We start from the raw sequence: 24,978 nt of genomic DNA, 5'->3' as shown, positions 1-24,978 counted from the left end.
AAAGAGAGGTGGAGTCCTGTTTCTCTCCTCTTGGGTCTGGGCTTACCCCTCACTTGTTTTGGCCAAAAGGTGGTGGAAATGACAGGTGTGTCATCCAGAACATTCCATCCTATCAAGTCTTCCTGTTGGTGAAGGTCCCACGCAAGCTGTTGACTGATAGCTCAGCTGTCAGTGGTATGAATGGGCCATCTAGAACATTCTGTCTTATCAAGTTCTCCAGTTGGTGAAGGTTCCACTCAAGCTGTTGGCTGATAGCTCAGCGGCCAGGGGTATGAATGGGCCATCTAGAACATTCTGTCTTATCAAGTCTTGGAGTTGCCTAGAGCTCCAGCCAACACCAGGGAGAACAGTTGAGTCCTGTCAACCCTCAGAATCAGGACGCATAACAACAGCTCGGTATTCATTTAGGCTATTACATTTTAGCATGATTCATTCCCTATAGATAAGCAAAATAACACCAACAGGCAAGGTGTGTAAAAACAAATACATGAAAGAAATAAGAGAAGCCTTCTTCATAGAGAAGCAGTGATGTTTTCAGCTATATTCAAACCAATGGCTTACAATCTCATCCATTTTGGTTTTTTCCCCCCCTGGTTGCTGACTCATCGCACATGTCTGGCATTGTGAAATATGAACAACACAATATCGGTTTGCGGTTTGGAGTGGAGATGATGAACAAAGGTGGTGGAAGGCATGGTTACGTGTCATCTCCATGAGAGACAACGATAGCCTTCACAACTCACACGAAATGTGCTTCCACGTCCAAGAGAGAATACAATCTTTGCTGCCCATTTTCTCCCGAATTCCCCTAATTATTTTCTTCCTAAGGGAAAGGGAAGGATCAGTGAATGTCAGAGATTCCATGGTAGTTTATCAAGATGGTACAACAGGTAGAAAAAGTATTATTTTTTCTACCTGTCAGCCTTCTCGGGGCCATGATTTTCAGTGCGTTCAGCAATAAGATATGGTGGGGACTATCTCACGGTTTACAAGGAAGTATGGGAGACCATGATATATTCCACGTTTCTACTCACTCTTCTTTGGTGCATCCAAAGGACAAACACTGTTTTTTATGTCAGACCCCATTAGCTGTGATAATCTATTTTTGGGAACCACACGTTTCTCTTTCCATAAAGTTCTTTTTTTTTTTTTTTTTTTTAAAGATTTTATTTATTTGAAAGAGAGAGAGAGAGAGAGAGAAGGGGAAGCAGGCTCCCTGATGAGCAGGGAGCCTGATGTGGGGCTCAATCCCAGGACCCTGAGATCATGTCCTGAGCCAAAGGCAGAGGCTTAACTCACTGAGCCACCCAGGTGCCCCTCCATAAAATTCTAACCTCACCAAATCACACTTCCCAAGTCACAGAAGAGCCAATGCTACACTTGGCCATCTCAAATTGGCCTGCCCCACCATTTCTTTTAAAGGTGTACTTTGGCATTTCTCCCTTTTGTATGTAAACATCCTGAAATGAAGTTTCAGGAGGGTGAGACCCCCTTGGAAAAGAGCTAGAAAATCCCACTTCCCTAGGGCAGCAGGGAGGTTGGGTGATGGAGGGGAGTTAAGAGATGACACTTGCCCTCCAGGGGGGCACAGGTCTGGGAACATTTGGGTGTCATGATATGGTGGGGGTCCTATTAGTATCAGGTGGGTGGAGACTAGGCATTCTACTCAACACTTTACATTGCAGATAATCTATCTATCAATCTATCATCATCAGCAGCAGCATCTAGGTATGCATGCTTGTATGTATCTATCCATCTATCATCCATTATCTTTATCTATCCATCCATCCATCCATCCTTTGATTGGTTGATCTATAATCTATTCATCTATCATCATCCATGCATCCATTATCTATGTATGTATGTTTGTATGTATCTATTGATCTATCATCCATCATCTCCATCCATCCATCCATCCATCCATCCATCCATCTGTCCATCTTATCTACCTACCTACTTACATACCTATCTATCAATCAACCATCTACCATGTATCTATCTGTCCATCTATCACCTATCAGCTCTCACACTAGGGTCTCTACATCCTAATCCCTGTGTGGGAAACAGAACAACCCTCCCCAAAGATGTCCACATCCAAATCCCGGAAATCTAGGCATCTGCTACCTTACAAGTCGAAAGTGCTTTTGCAGGTGTGATTAGGAATCTGGAGATGCCAAGGACCCATGTGGATTACCTAGATGGGCACAGGGCCCTCATTTAGAGGAGGGAGGCAGAAGATTCAACGTCAGAGAAGGAGCTGTGACCTCGGACGTAGAGGTTGGAGGGATGTAGGTCTAGGAGTCAAAGAATGCAGGCAGCTTTGTGCAGCTGGGAAGGCAAGAAGCCTGATTCTCCTCTAGAAATCCCAGCAGGAATGTCCGGGCTACCATCACCATGATGTTTGGTCAGTGAGACCCATTTGGACTTCTGGTCTTGAGGATGCTTGGGGTGGAAGAGTTGCTGGTCAAGGGTCAGGAAGTCCTGAATCAGCCTGCACTTAAGTGATCGGAAGCCACTCAGCTCATGCCCCGCTTCCCAGAAACACAGATTTCACTCTAAAATGAAGATATTCCTGTTTTTTTGGTGGTGTTGTTGGATTTTTTTTTTTTTTTTTTTTTTTGCTTATGTCCTTTTGCTTACAGATTGCATGTCTGTGAAAGTGCTTTGTAGCTATGGACTGTTTTTACCAGAATAGTAATCGCTGTGAATATTACTTAAAAATTTTTTGAATTAAAAAAATTTTAAATTAAAAGAATTAGGAAAAAAAATTTCTAAGTAATCTCCACCCTGACATGTGGGGCTTGAACTCATGCCCCCAAGACCAAGAGTCACATGATTCACAGACTGAGCCAGCCAGGCATTCTCTGATTTTTTTTTTTTTCTTTTTACATTGGCAGCCCTGAGAACCCACTCCCAGGAGTGTATTTGAAGACAGAAGTGGTGGACGCAGATGGTCAGTCCTAGCTCTGTGCTCTTGAGGAATACGCAGCAACTGGTGTCCTCACTGACGTCCAGCCAACGATGATTCTTCATTTGAATTCTGGAAATTCCCCAACGTGAACCTCATGGACACCAGGCTCAACACCTTCGCCCCCAGCTTGGATGGACCCCCGACGGGATGGGTGAAATGTCTTCACCGCCAGATGACCCACCACGCCCACCATCCACAGAGCGCCTCCAGGACCTCACTCGCCCCACAGGCCTCCCCACCAGCCGCAACGCTTTCCAGCCCAGCTCCTCCTGGGCTGCGCGTGGGCAAGAGTGATGTTGGGTTTCTGTTGTGGTTATTTTTTTTTTTCTCTTTTAAACAAGAGTCATCATTTTAAGTAAAGATTGACTCTGTTTCCCGTTGTCATTTCCTTATTCCTGTTCCACTCTTTAAGAACAGGGTAACCTCTTTACAATAACCATGAAGGCACAGACCTTCGGCTCAATCTTTTTCGTGTCTCTCCACAAGTATGAGGTCCGTGTTTCTGCCCTGGGCATTGGCAGCCCTCTTCCTCCTGGCCGACGTGACGGTTTCAGAAGACTCAGCACTGGGTAAGCCATGCTTGTGTGGCCATGTGGCCACTTATGTGAATAAAATGTCCTTTATTTTAACCAACCAACCTTCCTTTCTTCCTTCCTTCCTTCCTTCCCATCTTTCAGTTTTTCTCTTTTGCGACTGTTGTATTTTTTTGTTTCCCTTTGCTTTTTTTTTTTTTTTTTTTTTTGTAACAGTAACAAGGAGCATGCATGTTCCCAAGCCTCCATAGGCCTGCTCACCTGTTTGCAGAGGGCTCATGACGGACCCAGTTGGAATGCATTCGGTTCGAATGCACGAAATAAATAAATAAGTAAATGAAAGAGTGTGAGGTCTGCTGCGTTGAGATTCTGGGTGGCTTCCCTGTTGTTTCTTCCAAGAGCTCAAAGGCATTTTGTTTAACTGACTATAGACCTGTCGGGGATGAGCTTGTGTCACCCCCGGGAAAGGTGAGGGCGTGTCTGCACCCGCCATGGGCTTTGGAGCCGTCCATCTGTGGGTTCATCCTAGAAGCCCATGGCCGTGTCTCCTGAAGGGATCCCAGCTCCCACCTCACTGTGCGTTCTCGGGACCTGTTCCTGGGTGCATGCTCCTGGGGTACGCTTTGCTAACATGGGTCCCCCGAGAGAAGGCAAGTGGGAGAGATCCAGCTATGATGGGGATGGTGGGGCAGGTCTTGTGCCCGAGGAGGTCTGATTGGATTTTGTAATGTCAGGGTGGCTCAGGGACCCGGGGATGACAGGTTAGGGACTTGGAATCTGTGAAGTATCCCCTTCACTTGCAGGGAACCCTGCAAACCACCCATGGAGGTTTACAAGTCTCCGTGAACCCCGTTTGCTATAGTCTCATAACGGTGCCTCGGGGTTCCAGCGGACACAGCAAGGAGTCCCAAAGAGCCTTTGTGAGGGGTCTCCCAAGGCTGGAGCTGCACGGGGTCTAACCTAATTCTTAAACTGTGTGACACCCATTGGTCCCTTGTCACATTCTCAGATCAGATCTGCCACGTGCCCCCCCACGTCATGTCAGATCCATGACACTTTGCACCCACCTCCCGTGAACCTGAAACGTCTCTCAGTGGTTCCTGACATCTCTGTCTCCCTCACTAACACCCCAGTCTTGGAGTTACACGAAGAAAAGCACAGTTTAGACCAGTTCTGGGTTCTGATCCGTGAGCAGGTGCATGTGGGGACCCTCCGTACCCAGAGATGCCCAACACACTCAGATCCTTTCTGTAACTATTATTTTATTTCTATTTTATTTATTTTTATTCATTTAAATTCAATTAGCCGGGTATGGCTTTCTAGTAACTTGTTAGAAAACACTTTGTGAACGAGGGTTGGGGTTTGCTTCCTTTTCTTTCAGTGCAGTTGCCTTTTCGCGCCCGAGATGTTATAGGCATAAAAGCCTTGAAAACTAAGTAGTGGGAACTGGGGTCCCACAGGGGCACAGCATTAGGAAAGCTCCTCCTACTTCTCCTGTGCACCCACAGTCCGCTGAGGAATGGAACGGGACATCCAGTAACCCCGGGTCACAGCGGCCAATGGCAGGAGTTAGGATCCCATAGATGTGGAAGGGGGCGGCTATGACCGGACATACAGACTCACGAGGGGGGGGTTCAGGTCGAATTTCTGTCAGGGGCAATTTTCGCTTTCCTGTGGGATGACGCACCTTCGGCCAGAAGGAACCCGTGAGCTCACAGACCTCATGTGCAGATTTAGGAAGGGTGAGGGGTCTTTAATTACGATCAAATGCTCCCCTCACATGCAGCAGAGACTAGAGACTCGGGTGTGGGTTAGGGCAGGAGGCGAGCAAGAGAGTGTAAGGTGATGCTTATCTGACGATTTCTGATGTTCTGAAGGTGGTCGTGTGGGACACGTCTGAGCTTGTGGTTGTTGGGACGGTGCCGTGTGAGTAGACCAGGAACCACCTTGCAGGTGGGTGACGTTGAGGTGACCATCCATGGGGAAAGCCATGGTGGGCCACCAACGTGCCGGTGATGGCAGCTCTGTAGAAGGTCTCCTTGGGCACCTGCCTCCCTCAGAGACAGGATGGACCCAGACCGGACATCCCGCTGCCTCTGCACCCAAGAGTTGGGAGGACCCTGGCTTTCATTCCCACCTGCCATGTTGCTGATGCTTCATGAGACTTGCAGGGAGTCCCAAGGCCAGTCTTCTGTGCACACAAACGGCCCAAGACATATTGGGTACCGCCATTAACACACCTCTCCCTGCCTGGTGTATTGTAGGACCGTAGATGCTAACGATTACTGTCCCTATACCCTTGTGTGTGTAACACGCCCTCCCTTTGTGGGTTCAGCTGGGTTCAATTCAGAACCCTTGGAACCTCCCTGTGGACCTTACTTGGAAATAGGGTCTTGGTTGATGTATGAGCAGGTAGCCATTAGCGGCGGCCCCCGTCACGGGTGGGAGAGATCTATAATCAGGGCTCTGTGCATGCATAATGGAGATGTGGGTGCCTGGGTCACAGCCGGCGTGGACATCCAGAGGAATAAGGGGAGCCCTCACGGGGTCGGGTGGACCACAAGGACATGTCCGACTGGCATGAGATGGATTCTGGAGGGTTTCCACGTGGGGATGGGCCTGGAGGGGGACACCCCGGTGCAGCTGCCTTTGCCTTTGTGTGTCGGTTGCCCAGTAAATAAAGAAGGAAGGGGGGAGAAACAGAGTCAGAGTCCAAAGCGTAGCATTCATGGCGGTCACTTTACCAGAACGATCGCACTTTAACCGGATGTCACTCTGGTATCGCGGGGACCCCGTCGGCGTCAGCCAGGGCTGAGCAATGGTGTGGTTTTGGCCTGCCTCCTTCCTGCAGACAAGGCCCAGGTAGGGGCAGATGTGGGGCTTCCCACCCCATCAGGGACCTGCCTGTATATGGGGACGACACTTCGCCGCCTCTCGAGTCCTGTGTCCTCGCCGTTAGGACAGATAAGAATGGTTCAGACTTTCCCATCTAACTAATGTCCTGGGTCCGTGCCGTCTTCCTGCTTGTTTGTGTTTTCGACCCTTGAGGCACGCAGGCCCCAGGAAAATGGCTGGTGATTGAAAGGCCTTCTGGGCTGCCCCCCTTCCCATGCCACCCACGGCTTTGATCAGATCTCACGTACTAACCTCAGAAATACCCAATCTGATTTTGGGGCAGAGTCCCTTGGGAACCTCCAAACTCCTCGAAGCAAATGCGTGGGGTTCTTGAATCATCTTTTGCGTAACTCTCTGTGTGCAGTGAACTGACACCCAGGAAGGAAATTGTTGGCGTTTCAGTGGTGCACCTGCAGGAGGCCATCGGGCTCCCGATTTCCCTGCAGCTCCGGGAGGGTGTTGGAATCCAACGCACATCTGCAGAAAATCGGCTGGGTCCTTGACATGGGGCAGCTGTTGGGGCAGGTTCCCATTGCAAGATCTTTGTTGGGGGGAAACCCTGCTCATCGGTGTTGGTCGAAAAGGTCTCCATCAAGCGAGACGTCCACAGGAGCTGAGACAGGGCAAGAAAGTGAAACAGGACATGGCTTTTTGTTGGTTTGTTGCTGCTGTTTTTTGGAAGCAGCTCTATTGGGATATAATTTGTCCATTTAAAGGGCACAATTCAATGAGTTTTAGGAAATTCATAAACACATGCAATGAGTTTTAGAACGTTTCCATCATCCCAAATGGAAACTCTCGACCCAAGAACCCATACAGCCCCCTTCCCGATCCGGTCCCCAGCCCCTTGACAACCGCTAACCTGCTTTCCGTGTCCGTGGATTTCCCTCTTCCGGACATCCCATATTCACGGTGTCCCCACGGTATCTGACCACTTTTTTCTGCGGTGTCTGTCCGTCAGCCTCGTGGGTTCATACTTCAGCCGCATCGTAGGGCAAGTAGGTCCTTTATTCCTTCTAATGGCTGAATGATATGCCCTCTTAGCCATGGACCACAGCGACTTTGTCCGAAGACACGGCTTTGAGAATTTGGCCCGGGGGGGGGCACCTGGATGGCTCACCCCGTCGACCAGCCCACTCACAGGGTGGCTCAGACCATGATCTCAGGGTCTTGAGATCCAGTCCCGGGTCGGGCTCTCAGTCTTCTTCAAGATTCTCTCTCCCGCTGCTTCTCCTCTGCACGTGCTCACGTTTTCCGTCTTCAAAATAAATAAATCTTAAAAAAGAAGAAGAAGAAACAACTTGGCCCCGATAGCCCCAGACTAGAGCATCTGCCCGATTGGCGTCAAAACAAGGCAGCGAAATTCATTACAGCCGTTCTTTGGGGTAGACGCTCCCAAGTCTGGAGCATGAGCAATGACTTAGGAAATATCATGAAATTATGGGGTCAGATACAATGTTTTTCAAAGTTAAGTTGCTTATTCTTTTTTAAAAAATGATGGTAGATACATTTTTTAAAATAAAATTAAGTTGCTTATTCTTTTTTTTTTTAAATGGTGGTACATACAATTTTTTACAAAATTGGGTTGCTTATTCTTTTTCAAAAAATGATCATAGATACAATTTTTTTTACAAAATTAAGTAGCTTATTCTTTTTAAAAAATCATCATAAACTATATATAGAATATTCCTTCTTAATCTTTCTTAAGTGCACAGGTCAGTGACATTAAGTACATTTGTTGTCCAGCCATCCCTACCACCCATTTCTAGAACTTTCTCATTTTCTAGAACTTTCTCATCTAGAACTTCTCATCAACTGAAACTCCATCCCCATAAAACTCTCTCTCTCTCTCATGACCTTCTCCTCCCCTGGCTCCATCATCTAGTGCGTGAGGGGTTCTCCACAAGAGTGTAAATTTTCGATACAAGTGAACTATTGATGAAGTCCGGCAATCAGTGTCCCAAGGATCTTTCTTTGCCTCCTTCTGTCTCTGTACAGACAGATTCTATCACGGGGCCTGCCTGCATTATAGGTCCTCAGGTAAATTTGCAGTTTTGTGCCTTTGCCTCTCGACGTGTCCAAATCAGTTCATCATATCTGGTAAAATCAACATGTACTTTCTGAGCAACAATTACAGGGGAGAAATAGCACAGTTTTGGTGTCCCCACGTTCTTTTTTGTTGGGAAGCTGACATTCAAAAATGGGGACCCTGGGATCACCAGAATGAGAAGGCATTGCTCAATGGAAACAGTGCCACCAGGATTGCTAATAACAGATAGACCCATGGCCCAGGAGCATAGCTAGTTCCTGGAGACTGGGGGATGCTCCTGACCCTGCTGGGGAAATTTAGCAAGAAACAAAATTGCTTGCCAACCCAGGAGCCTCGTCCACAAAGGTGGAAGAAAGAGAAAAGCCTCCCCTTATTATTAAATAAAGATTTAACCAGAGGCAATACACACCACACACAATTCGCAAAAAAGATCTATAAAGACAAGAATTCAGCAAACACAGAAACCCTTTTTTTTTTAGAGCTGGTGGGCACCATGCATGATACACAATCTCTGGGAATAAACAATTGCTGGTTCTCGAGTATGAGACCCCCTCAGCACTGTTTGTCCCACAAAGTTCTCCGTAATTTCACCCGGTAATTGGAGCGACCATCTGTGTTAGCTAGTTGGTTTTATCCCATGGGAGAGTAAACTCCTATCTTTACAACAAGATGTTGTTTTATAACTTGGCGCCAGACTTAACCCTCCCACAGAAACGGAACATCACGTTCCTTGGTATTTGCATTTCCAAGAGTAATTTTCCAGGTGTCTGAGAAAAGATAATCCTGGGCCCTAAACCTGGGGGAAAGCTTACGAACTTGTAAAAGGATGTGCATGTATGTCAAAGAGATGGAGAAAGATCTTACAAGTTTCCTAAAGTTCTCCAAGAAAGGGAAGGGAAGCATGTCTTCCTTTTTATTTAATTGATTGATTAATTAATTTATTATAGAGACCGAGAGAGCACAAGCTGGAGGGGCAGCAGGGAGGGAGAGAGACTCTCAAGCAGACTCTGCTCTGAGTGTGGAGCTTGAGCTGGGGCTCCATCTCAGGACCCTGAGATCATGATCTGAGCCAAAGGCACATGCTTGACCTGCTGAGCCACCCAGGTGCCCTACATGTTTTATTTTTAAACTCAATTTGCCCTGACAGAGTACAGGGCAGGGCAGGGCAGGGGTGAGGACCCAGTGTGGAAGCAGAAGTTCCCTTTCTGTTTTGCAAAGCACACTGAAGCCCTTACAGATGGCTTGCGGATCTCAGACCTGCTTTCATGCCCCACTGAAGAGTCTGCTTCAAGAGCACCGTTTTGTATGATGAAAGCATTTTGTAGGATCAGCAGAACGCCTTCCACGCTTTCCTTCTCCTTCTCAGAGAAGTCTTGCCCACACCCCGGTGGCGAGAACCCCAGTCACGTCCCTCACCTAGACTCCAAGGGCATGTCGGAATCGATTCTGGACAGTTAGCAAAGAAGCCACAGACACACGATGACTTTCTTTTCTTTCCCCTTTTCAAGTCGGATCAAGTTGCAAACTCTCCCAGCAACTGGCTCACCATATGGGGGAGGTAATGAACCACAAGAACACTTCTCCTTTCCTGCTGATGCCCTGGGGTGTTTTGTTTATCCATTACACATCTTCCACAGACAGCGGTCCAAAGATCTGTTGTAATGTTTGTCGAGGACTGAGCTGTACACTCCCCTCCCTTTCAGAGCCTTCGAAGGTGTTCACCATAAGAAATGGGCACTAGTTCCTCTTCTGAAGGCCAGGGATTTCCAGAAGCTAGGAGGTCTTTCCCAACATCTCTTCTACTTCTGGAACCAGTGCATCAAGTTTGAGATCATCTACTGTGTGATCGGTTACGTCAGGAACAATGGTCAGCACAAAACAGAAGTATTCTGTACACCGCGGGCGTGAGAAACTCTTCCTTAAAAACTCAAAGAACATGTATATCCTTCCTTCTACCTTTGATTTTCAGAAGTCAGGATAGATCCAGAGTCCCATAATGTTGTGTGTGTGGTTTTTAATTTTTTTTTAAGATTTGATTTATTTATTTGAGAGAGAGAGAGGAGAGGAACAGAGGGAGAGGGAGAAGCAGGCTCCAAGCTGAGTATGGAGCCTGAGAGAGGGCTCAACCTCATGACCCCAAGATCACAACCCAAAGCTGGATGGTCAATCGACTGAGTCAACCAGACATCCCATCCCCTGGGATAAAAATCCCAGAGTTTATGATGGGATTTTTCACAGAATTCAACGTCTGTATTTGTTGCCAATTCAGCACATCTTTCCTGAGCATTTTTCTACACGTTGAGCACAGGACTGGGCACCGTGGGTGACATCGGGGGCGTCAACGACATTGGAAAACGAAGAGTGTAGATAACATAGCTGACAACAGCACAGAGAGGACTCGTTGGGGTCTCCGTGAATGGCGGTCAGATTGCCAAAATGCACGAAACCGAGAGACAAAATATGCAGATGGACAATGGCCAAACAGTCTAGGAAAACAGAGCTCTGATTCACAACCTGGGGCAGCCTGCCCGGGAAACCAGCCCCTTGAGTTAATATCTGACAACTTCCCTAATTTTCATCCCAGCTTCCAACTCTGAACCAAGCACAAAAAACCCAATTATGCTCATGAAACCAATCCCACCAGACACTCTGCTTCTAGTGAACCATCTGCAGCTACCCCTGTGCCAACAGCCTCCATCAGGACAGACTTGAGCGTTCATGCCCCACCTCCACCCCTGCCTGGCTATGAGGCTCTCTCCCTCCTCCCTCTGCCTTTTAAGTCTCTGCCAAATGCAAGGGATGGTGCTCGACTCTCTGATCCTGAAAGCTTCGAAAAAATTGTCTTCTGCTTGTTTTCATTTGGGTGGGCTTTGTTCATTTCCACCGTGTGGATAGTCATTGGCCAATTGCATAAGAACATCGGTTGGAGGTCTTGAGAAACAGGTAAGGGAAATACAAGATTGGATTGGGATTGCCGAGAGGCCATGACGAGAGAGCATGGTTAACTCCAGACCACGGAGTGGAATGTGGCCTCCTGAATGTTCAGCAGGCCAAACCATCCAGCCTGGAGACCTCACAGTGGGGTTGAGCCAACAGAGCTAGGGCAAGGACCTGTCTTTGCCTCCTGCTTGATGGGTGGGGGAGCTGAACCCAGCACTGAATGTGGAGTATGAGTTCCTGATCTAGGGGCTTCCAGACCCTCCTTCTTGGCATTTGTGGACATGTATCTGTTCACCTTCCTGTCCCCCACAACCTGCTGGTGTTAGAAATGTGTTTGTTGATCCATCCATCCATCCATCCATCCATCCATTATCTATCTACCTACCTACTTATCTATCATCAAACCTATATCTATTTATCTAGCCTATCCATCCATCTATCAATTCATCCATCCACCCCTATATCTATCAATCTATCATCATCATCATCTATCCATCCATCCATCATTCATTCATCCACCCTTTCATTATCTATCTACTTACCTACCTATCCATCCATCATCTTTTATCTATCTATCCATCCATATCTATCATCTATCTACCTGTCCTAAATACTTCCACTTCTAACTCAATACCACTGAGTTCATTCTAGCCTTCCATATTCCCCAAATTGTTACTCCCTCCTCTGACAGTTGGAGACTTGCCTCTTGCTACCCGCACTATCACAGCATGTTTGCTCTATCCTAGAATACACCCATTCACGACTTTCACAATGACTAACATCCGTGAAAATCAAAAGTACCCAAGACTTTCACTTGAAAAGCCAAGACCAAAGGACTCATTTGTCGGCGAGCTTTTTCTCAAGTTGTCATGTTTGGTGTTCTGAGTGAGACAGCGAGTTGGGTGGCTGGGAGACAGTGTGTAATACCCCCCTGCGTGCCCCCAAAAGATGATGTCATCAGACACACAGTCGATACTCAGTAGCTGCCCATCATACTAATTAAAGGTCATAATCTCTTGCAAACACAAGAAGAAAAGTGGCTGTAATCTTGCTGCTGGCTCATGCCTCTGTCCTGAGCAACATTTATATATCCTGAGGCTCTTAGTGACATAATTAATGCCTGGCTTATTTGTGAAAATCTTGATTTTCTCTGTCCCTTTAAAGCATTCTTTCATTTGTACGACAAAAGTGCTGGTGTCCTTTGACAGATATCCATCTGTTTTCAGCATGGCCTCAAAAGATCCTCTGTTTGTCTTTTCACCCAGAAGGAGCATTGCAACTTCAGATTATCAACTTTAATTTTGAAACCGTGCAGGTCACGTGGAATGCCAGCAAGTTCTCTGGGACAAATTTGACGTTCCTCTACAAGTAAGTACCCCTAGGAAGGGAACATCCTGCTCTGCGTGCAAATATTTCTTCCTCTAAGACCGCAGCCAGCGCCAGGTCATGAAGGTGTGAGGGATCAGAACGTTCAAGTGTGAATGTGTGTGTTCTGTTTAGACTCGAACCCTCACCACAACAGCAACCACAGATTTCCCAAGCCTCCTAACCAAGTGATGACCGAGTCACACTCAAAACTACCTAGATTCTTACCAGGACACCCAGAAGGTGTTTGTTCATCCAGGACCATTTGCGATGTCTCAACAGATACCTTCAAAGGGAGCCCTGTTCCCTTGAAACGTTCTATGCAGCCATGGCAAACGTTAACCATCTGACACTCTCACGCCAGCTCACCAGCCACCACCTTCCGAAAACGTATCTCCCTGTCATGGGCTTTTTTGGTCTTCCATGCTCAAAGACATGGGTATAAATGTGGGAGGAAAGGATTCTCTAAATAATTTAGTCCTAATTCTGTGAATGGGAGATGTGTGATGTGTGATTGATTCTTTGCAGTTTGATAGCGTATGACACAAATGGGAAAGTGTATGCAAGACAGTTTAAGGTGAATCGAAGGGGAAAATAAGCTTTAAAAAGAAAATGCTGGATTTCCTAGGCGATCGCACAGGTAAGTCACTTGATCATCGGTTTCCTCATTATAGAGGACACAGTTCTTCATCGAGTCATTGCTTAGATTCGAGGACTTAAAGACAGAGCCTGAACTGGTCTTAACTGGGAACCGTGTTTTTTTCTTCATATTGTACGAAGCCCCAGGGAGATCTCTAATCTTGGTACTTCCTTATTAAAGTGCCTGTTCAAATCAAGGGCATGATGACTCTGCAAGTCAAGCCGTATTCGTTATTAGTTTTCAGGGGTGGCCGTAACAAAGTAGCACAAGCTGAGCAGGTTAGGACAACAGAAATTCATCCTCTTCCAGTTCTTGGCACCAGAAGTGTAAGATCCAGGCGGGACAGGGCCACTGAGATCCAGGCGGGGCAGGGCCACTGAGATCCAGGCGGGGCAGGGCTGTGCTCCTTCCAGAGGCTCCCGAGACGGTCCTTCCTGCCTCCTCCAGCTTCTGGTCTCCAGGCATCCCTGGACTTGTGGCCACGTCCCATCTCTGTCTCTAACTTCATGTGGCTTCTTCTCTGAGACCGTGTCTCATCTTGCATCTCTTATAGGGATGGTGTCATTGGATTTAGGACCCACTTTAATGCAAGATGATCCTATCTTGATATCTTTCTTTTAATCACACCTGTGAAGACTATATTTCCAGATAAGCTCACATGCACAGAATCCAGGGATTAAAACATGAACATGCCTTTTGGAAAGCCACCATTTAACCCATCTAAGGGGAGATTCTAGAAGGTTAACCTTTTGAGAGAGTGGATGATTTCTGTTTGGGCACTTCTTACTGTGTTTGTAAGAAAGGGTCCTTGAAGCTAGGGAAAGGGGTCCCCAATCTGAGTCTGTTGCAGAGATGTGGAGCAAAGGAGTGGCCTGTAGATGTGTGAAGATATTATTTTCAAAGACCCTCTATGGCTGAATGGGTCCCTTTTTTTTAACCGCAGGTTAAGCAGTGATGAGACAAATAGCCAATGCTCCAACTATATTCTTCAACAAAGTCGCACTGCTGGATGCCTCCTGGAGGCAAAAAAAGATGAAATTCTGTGCTTTTCCATCTGGAATGCAACACATAGCCTTCTCACCAAGTGCCAATGGATCAGTGCTTACTGTAAGTACCAAAAACAAACTCATTGCCCAGGGCTCCTTTCCTACTCCAACTTAGAAGAGACTGGCCTTCTAGAAAATCCATCTTGATACATGCATTGGGAAAAGATGTGGTATGACACACTGCCCTCCAACAGAGAGAGAGAGAGAGAGAGAGAGAGAGAGAGAGAGAGAGAGAAAGGACATCTTGCCCTCCATACCACCCCACTGGTTTTTCTTAGGAGTGTTCAGGGTTGGCTGTCTATCTGGGGTTACAAAAGAGTGTCACATGAAATGACTATAAACCGGATGGTTTGAAACAACATAAATTAATCATCTCCCAGCTCTGGAGACCATAGTTGGAGATCCAGGCAGGGCAGGGCTGCTGAGATCCAGGAGGGGCAAGGCTGTGTTCCTTTCAGGGGTTAGGGGAGGGTCCTTTCTGCCTGTTTCAGCTTCTGGGGCTCCAGGCATCCCTGAGCTTGTGGCCATGTTCCTCCTAGCTCTGCCTCCACCTTCATGTGGCTTCTCTCCTGTGTCTGTGTCTCTCCTCTTCTGTCTAAGGACACTCGCTCTTGGATTTAGGGCAACCCTAATCCAGGATGACCTCATTCTATCTTGATGATTTCTGCACAGATCTTGTTTCCTAATAAAGCTGCTTTCACAGTACCAGAGGTTAGGACTTGGGCATACTTGCTGGTGGACACCATTTAACTCACAAAAGCATTCATTTTCTAGAAAGGAGTCCCATATGGCATTGTCCATGTTCTGTCCTCATTTTAGTTTGCTGAGGCTACTGCAATGAATTACTACAAAATGGGTGGCTTAAGACAAGAGAAATTTGTCCTCCCACAATTAAGAAGATCCCAGGCATCTGAAATCAAGGTGTGGCCAGTGCTGGTTCCTTCTGGAGACTCTGGGAGATAATCCGGTCCATGCCTCTCTCTTTGTTTCTGTGGCTGCTGGCAACTCTTGGTGTTCCTCAACTTGTAGAGCCATTAGCCCCATTTATACCTCTACCTCCATATACCCTTTTCCTGCTGTGTGCCTCTGTTTCCCTCTTATGAGGACACCAGTTAAATAGGAGCAGAACACACCCTACTCCAATAAAACCTATCTTTTCATTAATAATTATACCTAAATTTATCCCAAATGCAGTTCTATTCTGAGATATAGGGGCTAGGACTTCAACATACATCTTTCTTTAGGGGGATACTACTCATCCCCTAAAACATACATAGGAGTTTTTCACACAACTTCAAAGAGTTCCTCTTACAACATACATATAGGTCCTTGGAGCTCTGGTTCAAACCAATGCTACAGATGTAATGAGGACAAATGACCCCCCAATGCCAATCTTATAAAGTATTAAGGGAAGGATTCATGTAGGCAGAAGAGCACAAGTCTAAGAAAACTTACAACAATAATTTTAGAGACGTGGGATCTCTGTCGAAGTGGTGATCATTTTGTTGTCTCTGTGTCTTAGTGAAACCCAGATCCCCGAAAGACTTGAACTTCCAGTGGCATCAGGAAGCCATCACAGTGACCTGTTCTGATCTCCCCTACAAGCGTCTCCTCTACGAAATCCAGTACAAGAGTATGTTCGACACTGAGTGGCAGGTGAGTGGGGTGGCATCTTTTCCTCAGGGCAAGTGTGAGTAAGAATCCCCAAGTGGTAGCTGAGAGAAACATGGAGAGACACAGAGACAGATGTTGACATTTATGTTAAAGAATTGCTTATGAGATTATAGGGACAGGTAAGTCTCACACCGGTAGGCTGGAAACCCAGACAGGTTTCCAATAGAGTCTTGAGACTTCTCTAGGAAGCTCCAGTCTGTCCTCTCAAGGCCTTCGACGGGGTGAGTAAGGCTCACCGACATTATAGAGTAACCTAAATTTGGCTGATTAAAAACATTGATCATTTCTAGAAAACACCTATAGGGGAATATGTAGGCTGACATCTAATTAACTGGGCACCAAACCTGGCCAAGGTGACAAATGAAATTCATCATCATCACACTGTGCCATCTAGCCTTCTTTGTATGCTTTTTGAACATACGAGAACCTTTCTGGTTCTGTGTCTATGGGCATAATCTATGGAATACATTAAAATTATGTGAAGATCATATGACCCAGAGGCTCACAATTGTCTTCCAATAATGAAATGACCACTGTATAAACAAGGCATTAAATTCCTTGCAATAGCAGAATTGGAACTAATGGGCAAATTCTGCAGAGAGCAGACGGAATCACCCAAATCATGTACAGTGAGATGCCCATTCCTGGAGGTGTCCAAACTCTGAAGTTGGCTTGAAGGGTGTCTCCTAGAGATAAGGGTCTAACATGACAAGAGTAATTAAGCTACCTGGACTATGAGCTCCCTGCCCGTCTCAGAATTCAGGGACTCCACCATTCTGCAAGTACACTTGTGTCCATCGAGCTCTGCAGACTTGGATAAGGAGGTCAACCAGAAGGACCATATCTCCTAGCACCATCCAGGAAGTAAAGGGTAGGTGAGTGTAACTGAACTTCTCAGCCCAGGACAGTCGATACCTGCCATAGTTACAGGTGTTGGGAGGGATTTTCTTCAACATTCATTCAAGATATACTTATTGAGTATCTACTATGCCCCAAGCACTGAGGACATAATAGTCGCACCTAGCAAGGGCAACTTGTGGATGGAAATGATAACACATGAAAAACATTGAGTAAATTCACTCTTACTACGGGTAGTCTTACCACTAGGCGCACACGTACTACTCACTCACTACTCTTCCTCATTATTATTATGTTCACGGTTGGACCAGGCACATATGTGGAGACAACAATGGGACCTGTCAACAGACGGGAATCTCTACTCTCATAAAGTTGAACCCTCTGTAGGAGGAGGCAAACCCTAAGCGGATGTATTGCCCATGCAACACACGCCAAAATCTAGAAATGGTACAATAAATGTAGCGATAAGGATAAAAGTGAGAATACCAGTGTAAGGCAGTTAAAACAGGAGGGGACCTATCAGAAAAGAGAAAAAAACTGACCTATTGCCGGTCTAGTAAAATGCAATCATGGAGATGAGATTTGATGAAACTCATCAAAGAAATACAGATTAAAGCAATAGGTGGGTACCAGATTCCACCTAAAGATTATGCTAATAACAAAATGTGATACTGGGCAAGGATGTTGAGCATTAATAAATGTTAAAAACTTCTCCTGGTTCTGATCTGTTGAGCACTTTTTTAGAAATTAATCCCAGGGAAAGGATTGGAAATGTGCATGAGGTTTTATACTCAGAGGCGTCTATTGAAGGATTATCTAAAATAATGACAAAGCATTGGAGGTTTCCTCTATGCCATACACTAGGAACATCAATATGACAAAATATGTAAGAGCCACCAGTTATATCATGGAGCTAGAATGAAGGAGGTTTTATGTTTTTTTTGTTGTTGTTGTTGTTGTGTGTTTGTATGTGTGTATGTTTTCTAAAGTTTCCAAAATAAACATGAGTAAATTTTGTATTCTTTCCAAAAAGTTACTTTTTTTGGAAGGAGTAAGTTTTCAGCAAATAATTCTGTTTTTGTTCTTTTGTTTTGTTTTAAGATTTTATTTATTTATTTCACAGACAGAGATCACAAGTAGGCAGAGAGGCAGGCAGAGAGAGAGAGAGAGGAGGAAGCAGGCTCCTCACTGAGCAGAGAGCCCAAGGCAGGGCTTGATCCCAGGATCCTGGGATCATGACCTGAGCCGAAGGAAGAGGCTTTAACCCTCTGAGCCACCCAGGTGCCCCTCACCAAGTAATTCTTAAAAACATATGTAGTCGTGTCTTTTACAAGGGATTGTTTCTTCTTGGAGGGGCATCTAGAAATTGTCACTGCATTTGTTTTTGCTAGGCTGATAGAGAAAGTGCAACAAGAGTGGGAATGCTGAAAAGTAGGAATCTTACGTGACTCTCTAGTACAAGGTTAAAGGGTTTAGGTCAAGTCATCGATCACCGTGTTTGCTTTTTCTCTGCAGTCCAAGGAGGAAGAAACCTGCAATGTTACGACAGATGGCTTGGATGCTGAGAAATGTTATTTCTTCCGGGCCAGAGTGAAAACGATGGAGTCCAGCTATGGCCCTGACACATACCCAAGTGACTGGTCAGAAGTGACACACCAGCAGAGCGGGGAGCTGAGAGGTAAGGCTTGTCACACAGCAGTGCTCTACCTTGTCTTTTAGGGGAGAGAGGCTTAGGGGCACCTAAAAATGAATGACCTCACCTCCTACTTCAGAGATCAATTTGAAACCAATTGTTTCTCTCTCCAGGCTGTCTACCCTATTGGGCTCATTTTCATTTTTATTTTTATTAAGAGCATCAATAATAATAAGTACTATTTATGAATGTTGTTAGGGTGATGCAAGCATATATTATAGATATACAAATAGAATATTGTTGACATAGATGAATAAATCATGACAGATAGGTAAATAAATGCACAGTCCATAGATATAAATGAGTTGATGGATGGATAGATAGATACATACATAGATAGATAAATAGATATGGTGGGTGGGTGAGTAGATGGATAGGTGGCTAGGTGATAGATGGAAAGATAGACAGATGATGGATGGATGGATGGATGGATGGATAGATGGATGGATGGTTGGATGGATGAATAGTTAGATATGGGTGGATGGATGGATGGTTGGATGGATGGATGGATGGATGAATAGTTAGATATGGATGGATGGATGGATGGATGGATGGTTGGATGGGTGGATGGATGGGTGGATGGTTGGATGGATAGAATGATGGATGGATAAATGGAGGAGGGATGGATGAATAGTTAGATATGGTTGAATGGATATGCATGGATAGATAAATGGACGGATGGATAGATGATTGATAGATAGATACATCGATAGATACAGAAGACAAAGGATAGCCAAAACCAAGCCTCAGTAGCCTCAGACACTGCTGGTAACACAGGTACCTGACAACTGTGCGTCGACTCTACCCACCTCCTGCAGTGACTGCCTGAGGTGTGCCTGTTGAGACAGACCATCTCTCTTCCCAGGATACTTCCCACTGAAATCAAGATTTGTAGACATCGCCATTTATAAAGGAAGGAAAATGGGATGTTGGAGACCAATTTACTATCATCCTGAAATCTGACAACACTCATTCTTTTTTCCTTTAGATTCGTGCCAGCAGAAAAAGCTTGTCCCAAAATTTGTTTTAATTTCCAGCATGGTTGCTTTGCTGACCGTGTTCCTTCTTCTTCTGTCTTTATGGAAAGTACGGAGGTAAGGGAGAGAGGGCTTTGGTTGCTGTTTGCCCATGAAGTGGAAAAGAGAAAGAGAATCATCTGATAGGGTTATTGAGGTGGACATCACGTCCCCCACAATCACATGTCGCCAAGAATGTCTTACAGGAAAGTTGACAGAAATAATCTCAAAAATGCAGAGATACCTGGGGAATTCATTGAGAAATAGTGTCGTAGAGACAGGACCATATATGAGTGTTAACTCCTATCTGAGGGTTAGTTTGTTTCCAACACAGACCCACGGAGCTGTGTCCACCTAAAGTGTTAGAGTGACTAGTGCTTAAAACAGTTTTTAATTGTCATTGAGACTTATTGAGCTTTTTTTGTTGGGTGGAGAGGGTGAGAATTGCACATAGACCCTCGTCTGCTTCTCAAACCCAGTGACAGATACACCCACACAGTATTCTCTGAGCCCGCGGACAGCATCTCAAAAATGATTAAATAGCTTTTCTTTGCTGACCGTCTTCACAACTTAACCACCGCTATTTCCATCCTTATGTAAACCGACTTGCGTTGTACCAAGGCGTCTGGCTGACGTGTGAGGGTACCGATGTCCAAGGTAGTGGGCTCCGTCTTCACTTCTTAGGATGAGGTTTCCATAGCGACACTGGGGGTCACATGTAGAGAAAGACAAAGGACCATCCTGGAGCCCTGAGGCTGGGTCTGTGCTAGGGGAAGTGGGACAACGGCCACGGGCCCCCTTGGAGCCCGATACAGCAAGGGGGTGCATCTCCTAATTCCTGCAGATTGTCCGTGACCTTTCCAGCATCATCGCCTCGCTTTTACCCTCTCCAACAGATGCCACCAAACAGTGCCCTGCTGCGGAGGAGACAAAACCATCAGATCAGGGTGTCTGCTGGTGTTCTAAATACAGAGCTGATAATCACCCCCAAGGGACACTGACGGGCATGATTCCTGGAAAATACTAGCACTTGCCCTGTCTTCAAGGGAAGCCTGTATTCACAGTGAGGGGTGAAAAGTCAACTATATTGGTATCGTGTCCTAGGGTGGCCGTAACAAAGGACTAAAGATGGGGGAGGCTCAAATCACAGGCATTAATCCTCTCCGAGTTCTGGAAGCTGGGACGCTGAGATCAAGGCATGGGCAGGGCGGATTTTCCCTGAGGCCTCTCCTTGGCGTGTAGACAGCATCTTCTCGCTTTGTCTCCTCTCCCTGTGAGTCCACACATCCCTGTAATCGCGCTCTCTTTTTATAAAGTCTCCAGTCATATCAGATTTGGAGCAGAGTAGATTATAGTAGAACCTCTCAAGTTCTGTCCCTGGGGGCCTGTGAATTAAAGTGACCCAAGATAAATCAACAGGGGAGATGGCATATATTTCTTTCTTTTTAAAAAATATTTAATTTATTTTATTGCTCGTTTCTTTTAGAAAGGGTTCGTCTACATTTAACTTTTACATCTGGCTTAATTTTATTTTAGTTAAATAAAGCATATGTTTCTTTATTGATGTTATAGTTTGACATACAGGGAGGAGTCACAGACAAGAAGTGAAAACCCAAAGTGGCCGTTAGTCTGGCGAGCTTATATGCTGGTTTAACAAAGGGCAAAGGTGGTGGAGAAGTCGTTAGGCAGAGAAAAAGGGGACCTGAAGCTCTACGGGTAAATTCGGGGAAGCTGACTAGGAAATGTTTAGATAAAACTAATGGCAGAGAAAGGCTGTCTATGCGGAAATATCTCGGTGGTACAATCTGTTTTCTTTTTTCCTGGTTATGAGAGGGCGGCACCTTTACAAAAACAAATTTCCATTGCAAAATAGGAAACGGATGCCTAGTTTTTAGGCAGGTGGGGAAGAAGACAGAGCTCCTTCTATATGTCCTACATCTTAACAGCCATCAGCCCCAAATAACCAATGGTCCAGGGGGCTTATCCTGATCACCATCAGGCCCCTCCCTTAAGACTCAGGGAACCTTCAGTATGACCACCCGAAAAGCCCGATCTCCAAACACAAGTTGCAGGGAGGGATAGGGCTTCAATCGATGAACTTTGTGGGGACACCATTCAGTCCACTGCCTTATGGAAAGAGAAGGAGCAATCCCTGCCTGATGGGAATCAGTATTGTGCAGGAAGGGGGTCCGTCCCTGTAACCCCACAGTTTCTCGCCGGACGGTGTCAGGGACATGGTGGGAGAAGGGACCCTGGGGAGCTGAAGGGGGGAGCGTATGTCTTGACAAGGAAGACATAGTCCTATCCAGGAGCCACGTCCCTGAGGGGGGACTGTGTCCCCATGCTCGGCCCCTTGAAAGCCCACAGCCCCGCTCCACAATGCCGGCCCACCTGACCAAGCTCTCCGTGTCCATTTCAGAGTTCAGAAGCTCCTCATGCCCATGGTGCCTGATCCCAAATTCAGCTTCCCTGGGCTCTTTGAATCCCACCAGGGTAACTTCCAGGTAACTGCCATCTTCCCGTGCTTGTCCTGCGGGATGTCCTTGTCACACTCTCACACCTCCCCCTGTACCCTGTTGAAAGCCCACATGAATTCCAGCTGCCTCCTTGGGTGCCCGTGAGCCTCTTCTAACCGAGACACCCCTCTTCCTGGTTTGCTCCTGGGCAGACAGATAAGGTCCCAAGAGGGTTTCAAAGGGCGGCTTCTCTTTCAGTCACCCCAGAGAGCGGTGCCCTCACGGGATTTTCCAGCCCAGTCGCCTTTTCATCTCACCAGGAAGTTGTGTTCTTAATGTGCTCCCCCCAACCCGCAGAGCCAAAAACAGACCAGAAACTTCCGCTTTTCAACGGTTTTCAATCGTTATTTCGTTCCCTTGATAAGGGCTCGTGGAGGCCTGTGAGTTGTTGGGAATTAGGGAGATGGGACCAGCTCCCCAACCCCGGAGCTCACCAGACGGTGCCGTGGATTTTAAGGGACAGTGCACCGGAAGTTGTCCGGTGCTGCCTCCAACCAGAGGCTTGAAACAGCAGCAATTAATCATCTCCCTGTCCTGGAGACCAGAGTCTGAGATGCGGGGGGTGACAGGACCACAGAGATCCAGGCGGGGCAGGACCACTGAGATCCAGGCGGGGCAGGATCATGCTCCCTCCTAAGGCTCAGAAGAGGGTCCTTCCTGCCTCTTCCAGCTTCTGGGCCTCCAGGCGTCCTTGGGCTGGTGACCATGTCCTTCCCATCTCTGCCTCCGTCCTCTTGTGGCTTCTCTGCATCTGTGTCTCTTCTGTCTCTTATGGGGACACCGTCCTTGGATTTAGGGCCACCCTGATCCAGGATGGTCTCATCGCTGATCCTTTGTTAGTCACATCTGCAAAGTTGCTATTTCCGTATAAATATACATTTACAAGTTCTGGGTGTTAGGATGGGCACATGTTTATTTTGGGGAGGGGTGTGTGCTCTCCTACCTCCTCCAGGAGCATGATTGATTTCGAAACTACTTAGGTGTAAGGGAGTTAAAAAAAAAAAAAAAAACGGGGTGAAATTTTTTTTCACTCTACCCTCTTAGGTTCTGTGATCAGGGCCTGCAAATTAACCAGATGAAAAAAAAAATCAGATTAACAGAAGAAAATGTTGATTTCATATGCACGTGAGAGTGCAGGAGGGTTCACGGAAGAGCAGGGAAAACCCCAAAGGGGTGCTTAGACCTGGGGGCTCCTGTGCCATTTTCATGAGGTCTGATGAAGCCTGGAGAAGCGACAAGGCAGAGGAAAAGGGAGGGTTGGGCCTCTGGGTGGCAGGTGTGATGTGGGAAGTGACTAGGCTGATAGTAATGGTTGTTGAGTTTCACAGACAGAAGCCGTCTGGGGTGGCCAGGGGACATCCAACTCCAAGCAGGAGCAAGGACACTCCCCCTGTTGGCACAGAGTCTCACGGAGCCCCCTGTCCCAGGTGTGACCCCGCCAGCATCAAGGACATCCCTGTGGGGCTTGTTAGAATTGCTGTGTCCAGAGCCCACCGCTAAGTGATAACCCTGGTCACAAGACTCCAGGCGACTTGCAAACACAATCGGGTTTGAGAAGAGCCACACCAGAAGGCGTGTTCCTTGCCCTGACACATTTAGAAGGTCACGGAGGTTCTGCAAACAGCTTTTGGGGCCGATGATACAAAGCAGGTCTAAAAAGCACCCTGGGCTTAGTTCAGAGATAACCAGATACGAACGCCAGTGTTTTCTATTCCCTGGGATTGGCGCTCCTGCCAGAGGGAGGCTGCCTGGGTCCCAGGGATGCGTAGCCAGGGGGCATGAGAGGAGAGGCATTTCCCTTGGGTTCACGAAGCCATGTTTCATCCCTACAGGAGTGGATAAAAGACACCCAGAACGTGGCCCACTTGAATAAGATGGAGGGTGCAGAGCAAGAGTGTGTCCCAGAAGAGGCCCTAGTTGTCCACGTGGTCAAGCGTGAGGCCGAGATGCCCATCATGACGACCAGCCCCCTGTGCCCACAGACAGAGGAGGAAGAGACCTCCGGGGACCCCAGCCAGCTCCCTTGCCAGCCCCTGCAAGGTGGCGAGGAGATTTCTCTTGGGGGCTTTACGTTTGTGATGAGTGACAACTCATATGTGATGTTGTGAGGGTGTGCAAACTCAAAAGCCGGCATTGGGATCTGTGTTGTGTTATGGGCTCCAGGAGGAGCATCTAGGGTACTCAACACCATGGTAAAGAGAACAGAAACACGGCCAGTGTCTGGGAGAGGATTACTGAAGACCCCTAATGCCATTGCACCCACTGGGTCATCTCTCATCGCACAGATGATGCTACTTCAGGGCTCAAAAGCAGAATCACCATAGATGGGATCCCGTGCATTGGAGTGTTTCCTGCTTTGAGCTCGCATCTCCTTGTGCCTGATGTTTTCCCATAAATCATGAGGAAAGATGACCAGGGTGCCCCGAAACCACCTTCATCCGTGCATCTCACCCACGTCCTACCCTCACATTTCCATTCCCGAGCATTTTCTCTGCTCTTCCGTCCTGCAGCACAAGGACCCAGAAGCAGAGCTCCCTGCTCCTGGGTGAGAAAGGAGACCTGCCTTGCCGATGGCAACCAGCCACCCAGTTCTTGCTCTGAGATGGAGAGACACCCACTTTTCAACCCCTGGGGCATTAGCTTCACGAGACTCTGTGTTTCTCGGCACCCGCCCTCGTGGCCTTTACTCCAGAGACAGCCAACATTACGATGCCGTGTGCAGTCACCCAAAGCATCTTGCCCTTGGGTGCCCATCTCCTTTTGTGAGTGGAAATAAAGAGA

General features: G+C 46.9%; 1 protein-coding gene across 1 annotated transcript; it reads left to right on the top strand.

Annotated features, from left to right (window-relative positions):
• The first annotated feature begins 3,381 nt into the window (after positions 1–3,381).
• On the top strand, positions 3,382–24,974 carry CRLF2 (cytokine receptor like factor 2). The gene is made up of 8 exons (XM_059158412.1): positions 3,382–3,540; positions 12,655–12,757; positions 14,338–14,501; positions 15,963–16,096; positions 18,488–18,650; positions 19,654–19,759; positions 22,101–22,185; positions 24,030–24,974. The coding sequence occupies exons 1-8, from the start codon at positions 3,459–3,461 to the stop codon at positions 24,303–24,305; spliced, it is 1,113 nt and encodes a 370-aa protein (XP_059014395.1). The 5' UTR covers positions 3,382–3,458; the 3' UTR covers positions 24,306–24,974.
• The last annotated feature ends 4 nt before the right edge of the window (positions 24,975–24,978 follow it).

Source organism: Mustela lutreola, chromosome X (assembly GCF_030435805.1).
Source record: "Mustela lutreola isolate mMusLut2 chromosome X, mMusLut2.pri, whole genome shotgun sequence".
NCBI lineage: Eukaryota > Metazoa > Chordata > Mammalia > Carnivora > Mustelidae > Mustela > Mustela lutreola.
This window is presented reverse-complemented; position numbering and strand designations above follow the sequence as displayed.